This window comes from Rhinopithecus bieti, unplaced genomic scaffold, assembly GCF_001698545.2.
Source record: "Rhinopithecus bieti isolate Rb0 unplaced genomic scaffold, ASM169854v2 scaffold_62793, whole genome shotgun sequence".
Lineage (NCBI taxonomy): Eukaryota > Metazoa > Chordata > Mammalia > Primates > Cercopithecidae > Rhinopithecus > Rhinopithecus bieti.
In genome coordinates, this window is record NW_016824412.1 from 755,632 (window position 1) to 767,278 (window position 11,647).

The following is an 11,647-nucleotide window of genomic DNA, read 5'->3' on the forward strand; positions in this document are numbered from 1 at the left end:
AAAATTTTAATGACTGTGTTAAAGAATGTGAATTTATTTTAAAACTCATGACACATTTATAAGCTATTCAAAAAGATTATATCATTTTGCATTCCCATCTCCATTAAGTGCTGCACACCCATCCAGTGTGAAATAGGCTTTACTTAGTCCTTGCCTGTTGGAAGGGTAAAATGATAACTTGTTTTGATATATATTTTTTAGCTTAACTATCAAGTTGAAAAACTTTCTCATGATGATGTATTCATATTTCTAATTCTATGATTTTAATATTCATTATTTTGGCTTTTTTTCCTGATATGCTTTTCTTGTTCTTTTGAACCTTTACATACATATTAAGAACATTAATTTTAAAATTAATTTGAAGTGCATGTTTCTTAATTCTTTAACTTGATTTTAAATCATTTTGTAGACAGTTTTCTGAAGTCAGTTTATTTGATCTTTTGATTTGTGATTTTTTTTTTTTTTTTACTTTTGTATGTAAAGTCTTTTCCCGTTCCAGAATTAGATTAATAATCTGTTGTGTGCTTGTCTTTTCTTTTTCATGCTTTATTTTTTTTACTTAACTGTTTAATTGATCTTTATTTTTGGTCTGTGATGTGAGGTGAAATCTAAATTTTCTTTTTCTTCTCAGATATGTAACTGATTTTCCCAGCATAGTTTATTAAGCATTTTTTTGTTTTTTTCTTACTGGTTTGTGAAACTGTTTTATCATCTGTTGCATGCCTCTCTGTCTGTTAAGGTCAGTTTTCTGGCTATCTAGTCTGTTCCATTGATTTTTCTGTTCTTGTACTCATACTCATAGCCATATTCAATTTACAGTATTATATATTTTTAATCACCTGTATTATCTGATAGGGTAAATTTCAGATGTCATTATTCATTTTCAAAATATTTTTAGCTATTCTAGCTCATTGTACATTTCAGTTTGTAAAGTTCCTAAATTTAATCCACTGGAATTTTAGATAGTATTTTTCCTTTTATTAAAGAAAACAATTATAACATCATTTTTTAATCATAAAGGAAATAGGCTTTCAGAAATTATTTAAAATTTAATCAAAATTCATAATGTATGAAAAACAATAATTGATTTTCTAGAGGCAGCTACTCGGCTTTGTGCTTTTATTTTAGTGTTTTCAGGTGATTATTACCATATCTATAAATAATATTTTCATATTACTATTTTTAGAATAACCAACTTTGGATTTTATCTCTTTGTTTTCTGTGCCAGATGAAGATTTAATTCACTCATAACATGCCCTGATCCTTCTTTTCTTCTGAGTTTTTGAGATGTTGACTACTATCTTCAGTGCTTTAGTTTTTAGTTTGTTGTTTTAATAACTTGAAGTAATTAAATCTATTTTGTATTGCTCCACCTCTGATTTGCACTACAAGATTAGTGCCCCCCTTTTTTTTCTCTTTACCTCTGTCTCTCTTTTAATTGGTTAGTTGAGAATTGAGAATTCTCAACAATTTTTTTGTCATAGTTAATAATACATTCTGTTCTGTAATCACAATGAAGTCAGGTATAGACTGATTATGAAGCTTCAAAACAAAATACATGATTATGAATGTATAAGTTTTATTGACTGTGGAGCCAAGTAGTATACTGTAATTATATTTGCTCCATCACAATCCCAGTTCAGTGACTGCCCCCCTCACCATTTGAGTATGTTTATAGCAAGGCCAGTGGATTCTACTTTGCTCCCTCTTCTAGGTCCTAAATACACTATTTATTTTAATTTCATATTTGGACTGTGATTTTCTTGAGCAATTTTTTGTTTGTTCTAGAATTTTAGATTTCTTTGTTCTCTTTTTAGAAAGAAAAGTAATATATTGTCACCATATCTGTAATAGCTAGCTTCTTTCTTATTAATTTTATTTGTTGCTTAGAATCTATTCCATTTTCTTCTCGATGACATTCTTGAAATTTATTAACTTTTAATTCTAATCTGGGCTGACTGATTTCTAGGTCTTTGCTAGCTCTTTTTTGCCCTTGAATTCTTAGGTTGATACTTTCCTAGAAGGGGTTGCATGGGAGGCAAACCTTTAATAGTCCTTACATGTCTTGAAATGACTTTTTAAGTTAATTGATAGTTTGACTGAAAATAGAATTCTTTTCATAACTTTTAATGCCATGCTTGCCTATGTCTTGTCTTCTAACCTCCATTGTTGCTGAAGATTATATAATTCCAACTCTGATTCTTCCTTTTTAGGAGATCTGTATTTTCATTTCTGTAAGTTCTTAGGATCTTAGTTTTTCTGTGGTGTCTGAGAATTTCCTGATGATTTGCTTTGCTGTGGGTCTTTTTAACTTTATCATGCTGGGTAGGAAGTGCAGTGTTCTTTCCTAGGTAATTGATCAGTATGTTTGGCTTTTGCTTACTTTTATTGCTTTACTTAGTGATATATGTACTTTTAGATATTGAATAATCACATAATATTGCTTTTCATTTCCAGGTGTTGCTGCCTACGTTGGCTGGCAAAGCTCCTCAATTCTCAAGCCCCTGCTGCAACAAGGTCTTAGTGATGCTGAGGAATTTGTCATTGTGAAAGCTCTTTGTGCCCTTACTTGTATGTGCCAGTTAGGACTGCTACAAAAACCCCATGTTTACGAATTCGCCAGTGATATTGGTAAGTTTCTGTTTCTCAAAATTAGAATGAGATTGGAAGAACTTTATAAAATTTCTAGGTAATATAGAATGAGAATTGCAACTTTATTGTTCCTACTATTGATTGTGTGGGGTTCCTACCATTGATTGTGTGGGTGTGCATGCATGCATGTATGTATGTGTATATGTGCATGCTTATGTGTATGTGAGAGACAGACAAGCTGACTCATTGGGTCCTCCAGGCTAGTTGGGAAGTACTGCTTTGTTTTCATCTGTTTTTAAGTCTGTGTTACCTTTGTCAAAAAGCAAGACTTTGGTGTTTTTTTTTTGTTTGTTTGTTTGTTTGTTTTGCGACAGAGTTTCACTCTGTCGCCCAGGCTGGAGTATAGTGGTGTGATCTTGGCTCACTGCAACCTCCACCTCCCAGGTTTAAGCCATTCTTCTGCCTCAGCCTCCTGAGTAGCTGGGATTACAGGTGCCTGCCACCATGCCCGGCTAATTTTTTTTTGTATTTTTAGTAGAGACGGAGTTTCACCATGTTGGCCAGGCTGGTTTCGAACTCCTGACCTTGTGATCTCCCTGCCCCAGCCTCCCAAAGTGCTGGGATTACAAGCATGAGCCACCGTGCCTGGCCAAGACTTTGTTTTTTAAAAAAAACCATGATATGGGTCAAGCCTTGACTGGTCTGAAGATGAAAATTATTTTTGGGCAGACTGGTCTGAAGATGAAAATTATTTTTGGGCACTTGACCAGCAGTCAAGTTGAAAATTGGATGTGAAGGATCTGTCACTGCATTGATTACCAGCTAAGAATTCATAGACTTGAATAATGTGTTTATTCTATTATAATTTCACATAATACATTGCTTCTGTGGCTAATTAGTTATTTCCAAATAACTTTTGGAAATTATTTTTGAAATTTAATATAGCTTATAATTAGCATTTTATTTATCTACAAAACAGATGCGCATCAGTTTTAAAGCAAAAATTATCATGAAAATAGTTTTTTACCCCTACACACAAAGTTTGCGGAGATTTTTCTGGACCTTGCTGTTTCTAGTCTTTGATCCCAGGATGAATATATGGAGTGCTCATATATCTTTAGTGTCAGAATAAATTATGTTTATATACAGAATAAACCCAGTGTGGTACTACTTCTTCGATAGATAACTCCCTTAGAACTACAACTGAATTTGATATGAAAACTATGGGGAAAAAAAACACTTTTCCGAGAAAATCAAGTAAACAATCATTTGTTGGCATTTAAAACTGTTTAAAAGTAAAAAACAATTTTAGTAACTTAGAAACACTTACTTATTTAAAACAAATGATAGACTACATACATCTCTCTCATTCTGTTTTTAAACTATGTGTATTTTGTTGTAGTGATTTTTTTCCCAGCTTTATTGATGTATAATCAACAAATAAAGATAGTATATTATGTTCAACATGATATTTTGATATATGTATACTTTGTGAAGTAATTATGGTAATCAAGTTAATTGACATATCCATAGTTCTTTTTCTTTAGTGGTAAGAACATTTAAGAGTTACATCCCAGTGATTTTCGAGTATACATTTTTATTAATTATGATCACCATGCTGTACTTGCACATACACTGTACAAGAACTTATTCATCTTGTCTAACTGAACTTTTGTATCCTTTGACTAACACCTGCCCATTCCACCCTCCCTTCTACCCCAGCCCCTGGTAACCACCATGCTACTTTCTACTTCTATGAGTTCAGCTTTTTTAGATAATATGTATTACTTCGATCATACAGTATCTGTCTTTCTGTTTCTGGCTTATTTTACTTAGCATAATGTTCTCCAGTTTCATCTGTGTTGTTGCAAATAACAGGATATTTTTATTTTTTAGGACTGAGTAGTATTTTAGTTGTATATATACACCATGTTTTTTTATTCATTCATCAATGGACACTTAAGTTGATTTCCTATCTCGACTCTTATGAATAATGCTGCAGTGAACATGGGAGTGCAGATATCCCTTCAACATACTAATTTCATTTCCTTTGGATCTATACCCAAAAATGGGATTGTAAGATCATAGATAGTTCTGTTTTTAATTTTTTTTTAAAGACATACGGTTTTGCTCTGTCACCCAGGCTGGAGTGCAGTGGTGTGATCACAGCTCACTGCAACTTTGATCTCCCTGGCTCAAGCTCTCTTCCGGCCTCAGCCTCGAGTAGCTAGAACCACAAGCATGTGCCACCATGCCTGGCTAGTATTTATTTATTTAGAGACGGAGTTTCGCTCTTGTTGCTCTGTGCTGGCTGCCTGGACTTTAGGGAATGTTGACGTGGGTTATGTGAAACTACCCTTCCTGCCCTCTTCTTTGGGGCTTTTCTCATTTTTGTGCTATACCCAGGTGCTGTAATCTCTCACCTGGATTCCTTTGTAATGGTGTTTTATGCATTGATAGTTTTAAAACAGATTTTTTTCTACAAGAGGATGAACGCTGAAATGTCCTATTCAGCCATGTTGTTTTCACTGCTAGTGACTTTTAAAGAGAATAGTGGTGGTGGTTTTGATGGTGATTATGATTTCTTTGGTACTCCTTTTAAAAATTATTCTCTTCCCACTTAGCTATTGTGAATATTTTCCCCACACTTTTCTTCTGATTAGTTGAATGTGCTAGATAAAGAAAAAACTGATGGGGAGGCCGAGGCAGGCGAACTCCGACCTGAGGTCGGGAGTTCAAGACCAGCCTGATCAACATGGAGAAACCCCGTCTCTACTAAAAATACAAAATTAGCCAGGCTTGGCAGTGCATGTTTGTATTCCTTGGTACTCAGAAGGCTGGGGCGGGAGAGTTGCTTGAACCCAGGAGCTGGAGGTTGCGGTGAGCCGAGATCGTGCCATTGCACTCCACCTGGGCAATAAGAGCAAAACTCTGTCTCAGAAAAAAAAAAAAGGAAGAAAAGATTGAATATGCTATTTCATAGGCAGTTCTTTAGATTCAGGCTTCTTGTTTTGAGTATTTGAGGTGCTTTGTATCAGGCACCTACTTTCTGATATAATAATGCTGTAGAACAGTCAACCACAGAATCTCAGTAAATCCTTCAGTAAATTTTTCATCATGCACCCGTGGGTTGTATAGGTGGCTCTGCTTCAGGTTCTGCATCTCCAGGTTGTCTGTGATGACTGTGATTCATCTGTCTCATTCTGGGGCCCTCATTGTAGGGACAGTGGCTACCCACATAATGTTCTCATGGTGATGGCAGAAGCACGAGAGGGCAAACCCAGCTATGTAGCACATTTCAAATTCCTGTTTGTCCTAATATTCATTGGCCAAAGCAAGTGATATAAACCAAAAGCAAGAGGGCAGAGAAGTATCCTTTGTATACCGCAGGTGTATACAAAGTGGATGAGTGTGGTTGTATAATACAGGAAAATTAAGAATAAATAATACATTATAATACAGTTCCCAACTCCTGTCAAATCGTTATGGGTTTAGCTACTTTCTGGAGGTTTACCAATGTTTTTCCAATCCTCAGTTTCCCTCTTATCACAGGGAACATACCCACTGTCCCTTGTTGGATGGATCAGAGGCTGCAGGGTATTTATGAAATAGACAAAATCATCTTCATTTATAATTAGAAGATTTAGAAATGCGAGACCTTGGGAGAGAGATATTTTGAATGCATCTTTTCTCCTTCCCCTTTTAATATAAGTATTATTAGCCTATAATTGTATTCCTGTTTCTCTGTTAATGTATATTTCTTATATACATTAAATAAGTATCAGAGGATAAATAAATATCCTCTGAATGCTGATGTGTTTGCATGCTCAGAGCTAATACAATTTTTCTTGCCTTTAAAAGTTTGGATTTTATTCTAAATCAGGTTAGTCTAATGTCAATTAGTTGAAATCATTGATTTTATGTTTAGTACATAAAATCGTTAAAATAAAAGGTATGGAAAGACATTCATTTAATTCTTTGGTTTAATGTCATATTTTAAACTTTTTAAGAATAGGTATCATGTTTTTAGCTTTTTTGTTTCCATTCATTAATGCCTTGTGAAAGTAACTGTGAGTTATGTGTTAGATTTGATCAAACCACTGCATTAAAAGAGTATCAGATAGGCTAGATTGTTCCCTTCATCTTTATGCTGTAGCTTGGAGAAGTAACTTCTCCCCAATTTCTCTGCCCCTTGGGTGGTAGAGAGTATATGTCCTTGAACGTCTGTGGGGGTACAAGTTGGGGAATAATAGTTAGCTATATGCTGTTGGGACTTGTTATGTCTGTAACAGTTTTTAATCCAGTGTTATAAATGAGTAGTGCCCACACAATTTTAGTTCTGACTAAAAACATATAAATTTTAAGTCCTCAGCTATGAGGTAACTGTTTTTATTCTTTTGTGGTACTTCTGTGATATTTATGATAAGAGAATATTATAAACAGTGTGTCCACTCGATTGAGTTTATGCCTCAGGGTAATTGAGTATGTGAAGGCTCCTGATAGTAACATTGTGGCAAAATCCTTTTGTCAGTTATGTTATAATGTAAAAATTTGTTTATCCCGATAGTTTGAAATAACTTATTTGATCCCTACCTTTTCTTTTCCTCTTTAGCCCCCTTCTTGTGTCATCCCAATTTATGGATACGTTATGGTGCCGTGGGATTTATCACAGTGGTAGCTCATCAAATAAGTACAGCTGATGTCTACTGTAAACTGATGCCTTATCTCAACCCATATATTACCCAACCAATAATACAGGTATACATGTTCCAAGTTGGAGTCAGTCTTTCCTCCAAACTGTGCCTCTTTAAAAAAAATGTGTAGAGAGCCCTATTTTCTTAACATTTTAAGTATTTAAATTGGGCTATAGCATTTTATATTCTTTCAAGCTAATTAATGTTAATGAACCAAGCACCTTTGAAGGTCAGAAAAGTGCAAAAGATTAGTATGTTTTACATCATGTTATATCTAATGTAGCATATAGTAGTTCATGTATTTTCTTTTGTGTAATATAAAGCATCTGTTAAAATGAAATATAGTCTAGCAAAATATATGTTGATAGACCTCTGCTTTTATTTTAAAAGTATTACTGATTGCATCCAGTTATAATACATTAGAAAAGTCTTTTCAAATTTAAGTTTTTCACCACTAACTGGTTGTTTTGATGTCTTTTCTTTTTTATTCTAACACCACCACAACCTCTGCCCCACCTCTAGCAGTACTTGGTGATAAACTTTGAGTCTTTGGTATGTACAGGGCAAATATATTCACCTAGCTTTTCAGTGTTTATACCCTTCATCTTGCTAGACAGCAAAGTATCAAGATAGGCATTTAAATGGAATGAAATGGTGAAGGATGATTCTAGCTGTTAAAACATCCTGAAAGTTCCTATTTTTACCAGAACTCCATTTCCCATTTGGAATTCACACACCTGTCTGGCTTTCTACCACTTTTGTATTTCAATGTGCCTTCTCTTTGTTTGGAGAAAATGGCCTTGGATAAACTCTGGAAACTAGGAAGTTTTGGTTATACCCTCTTTTCTTCGTAGATTCATTCATTTCTAGAGGTTATCATTCTTTATTTCATAGAGTTTGTAGGATTTTTTTTTTTATTTTTACCCCAAGAGCAACTTATATATACATGAAAGATGGATAGCGCTATCAGAAAAAATGCCCTTTTAGAAAAGTTTATGCTTCCTTGGAAATTAGGCCTAGAGATATCTACTCCTTTTGAGTAGTTAACTCTATTTAAAAGTTTGCTCATTGAACTTTTTCTTTTGTCACTGTTTTGTATTTTGAAAGGCCAGGATCAGAAGTTGAGAGGCTAATTATTCATTTGCTTCATGAATCTTATTTTTCTACAATTTGGATTAGAGAAAAGGTACCTTTTTATGCTGCTTTCCACTGACTGACTTCACCAAGGAGTTAAATATACTTAAGGAAGTCCTCTTGGTGCTTCTGCTAGAGTCACAGGAAAAAAAAGAAGATAATCTTGGTTACTATCGGCAGTATTCATCCATTTTATTATATTTGCATTGACAAGGAATGTATTCCTTTTGGATAATTAAAGGAAAGATTTTATAAACACTATGGAGATAGCAGTGGTTTTTAGAAGTGGTTGAATCTACCAGGAAAATGTGATGACTGAAGGAAGACCTGTGGTTATTGAGCATCTTTTCTGGATCAGTACCTAGTGGTTGTCAGATCTGTGAACTGTACGTATGTTTTGGGTGTAGGATGTTGTCTGACATATTGGGATCTAGAAAAGGCTCTTTTTGTTTTCTAGAATTTCCTGGATTGGATGATTAGTCTTCCAATGATAGATACAGATGTGTGGTGTAGTGCTAACAATGAAAAGTAAGAGATACCTTAGCTCTTTAAAGTTTACTAGTATTCTTTCTTCTTCTACACAAAGATGTTGATATATATTATTTTCTTAGAAAATGAATATGTTAACTTTTCGCAAGTTGTATTTATTGAATTTGAAAATAACTGTACATGTTATATTTTGGCTGATCCTTTTGTTTTCTAATATAGATTGAAAGAAAACTTGTTCTGCTCAGTGTTTTAAAGGAACCAGTAAGCCGTTCTATATTTGATTATGCTTTGAGGTCTAAAGATATTACTAGCTTGTTCAGACATCTTCACATGCGTCAGAAGAAACGAAATGGTTCTCTTCCCGACTGCCCTCCGCCAGAGGATCCTGCCATAGCACAGCTTCTGAAGAAGCTGCTCTCACAGGTTGTATCACCCTTCCAAAGTCTTACATTTAAATGCGAATTTAATAAAAATATTGAAGTGTCCATTTAGCTTTTAAAAAATATTTTTGATTGATTAGATTACATCCTAAAAAATGAGTAAGTAAATCTGGCAAACATCTTACGCATTTGCTTTGAATCCTAAAACAAAGATAATACTAAGATGATGATACAGTATCAGGTTAAGCTAAATAAGGAATCATGGGAGACCTGTTATGTTTCTTTCGTAATTACTGGCTAAATAAATGAGGGAAAGACTGTAGAAATAACCTTAGATTTAATTAGTATTCTTGATTCAGTTCTATGTTTTACCAAAAATATAATGAAATTTAACTGGAAGAAACATTGCAAAACACAGATGAAGTATAGAAAAATCCTGGTTCATTTTGATCCAAATTTGTAATTAATACTTGTAAACAGCTGAAACAACTGGTACTTAGAATGCATCTCAGGTTTAATAGACCAGCAGTTTACTGGTATATCTTAAACGCCTATGAATTTGAATCAATTTACAGAATCTTATTAGAACTAGGAAGTAATCTTACTACACTTGGCATTGGTAATGCCTCTTTAGAAATATGAATTCTATTCATGACAAAAAGGCCAAAAGCAATTGCAACAAAGACCAGAATTGACAAATGGGATCTAATTAAACTAAAGAGATTCTGCACAGCAAAAGAAACCATCATCGGAGTGAACAGGCAGCCTACAGAATGGGAGAAAATTTTTGAAATCTACCCATCTGACAAAGATCTAATATCCAGAATTTACAAGGAACTTAAACGTATTTACAAGAGAAAAATAACTCCATTGAAAAGTGGGCAAAGGATATGGACAGACACTTCTCAGAAAAAGACATTTCCACAGCCAACAAACATGAAAAAAAGCTTAACATCATTGATGATCAGAGAAATGCAAATCAAAACCACAGATACCATCTCACGCCAGTCAGAATGGCAGTTACTAAAAAGTCAGGAAACGGGCCAGGCACTGTGGCTCAGGCCTATAAACCCAGCACTTTGGGAGGCCAAGGTGGGTGGATCACCTGAGGTCAGGAGTTCCAGACCAGACTGGCCAACATGGTGAAACCCCATCTCTACTAAAAATACAAAAATTAGCCATACGTAGTGTTCTGTGCCTGTAATCCCAGCTACTCGGGAGGCTGAAGCAGGAGAATCGCTTGAACCTGGGAGGTGCAGGTTGCAGTAAGCAGAGATCGCGCCACTGCACTCCAGCCTGGGTGACAGAGTGAGACTCTGTCTCCAAAAAAAAAAAAAAAAGTCAGGAAAAAATAGATCCTGGGGAGGCTGTGGAGAAATAGGAACACTTTTATACTGTCGGTGGGAGTATAAATTAGTTCAGCCATTGTGGAAGACAGTATGGTGATTCCTCAAGGGTCTACAACCAGAAATACCATTTGACCCAGCAATCCCATTACTGGGCTTATACCCAGAGAAATGTAATCTTTCTACTATAAAGACACATGCATATGTATGTTTATTGCAGCACTGTTTACAATAGCAAAGACTTGGAACCAACCCAAATGCCCATCAATGATAGACTGGATAAAGAAAATGTGGTACATATACACCATGGAACACTACACAGCCATAAAAAGGAATGAGAGCATGTCCTTTGCAGGGACATGGATTAAACTGGAAGCCATTATCCTCAGCAAACACAGGAACAGGAAACCAAACACTACATGTTCTCACTCATAAGTGGGAGTTGAACAATGAGAACACATGGACATAGAGAGGGAAACAACACAAACCAGGGCCTGTTGAGGTGTGGAGGGTGAGGGGAGGGAACTTAGAGGATGGGTCAGTAGGTGAAGCAAACCACCATAGCACACGTATACCTATGTAACAAACCTGCATGTTCTGTACATGTATCCCGTTTTGCTTTTTAGAGAAAAAACAAGAAATAAATATATGAAGTCTAGGCCAGGCATGTTGGCTCATGCCTGTAATCCCACCACTTTGGGAAGCCAAGAAAAAAAGAAATATTAAATCTAAATTTACATCTTGTTTCATGAGGGATATGTGGAACTTAGGGAAGCCAAGATAGGAATAAAAATGGTTAAAAATAAAGAATACAGTTGCTGAATATATGCTCTATGAGCCATAATGGAAATTTTAAAGACTTAGTTTGATGTGACTTGGATTCCTGAAGAGCTTCTTCTTTGGGTTTTCTTTTAACCTTGGCTTGTACATTAGATATGTTTTGTATTTTAGAAAGCAATTTGTGGAAAATTGGATTCTGAACCACATTTTTCTGTTTTTTGGTTCTACAATT

General features: G+C 35.0%; 1 protein-coding gene across 1 annotated transcript in view; it reads left to right on the plus strand.

The window, feature by feature from the left end:
* Positions 1-11,647, plus strand: part of PIK3R4 (phosphoinositide-3-kinase regulatory subunit 4) — a 75,012-nt gene that overhangs the window by 23,017 nt on the left and 40,348 nt on the right. Inside the window, exons 7-9 of the mRNA XM_017862331.1 lie at positions 2,458-2,631; positions 7,205-7,350; positions 9,129-9,332. Of these exons, the coding sequence (XP_017717820.1) occupies positions 2,458-2,631; positions 7,205-7,350; positions 9,129-9,332 (524 nt within the window). The remainder of the gene's footprint in view (positions 1-2,457; positions 2,632-7,204; positions 7,351-9,128; positions 9,333-11,647) is intronic.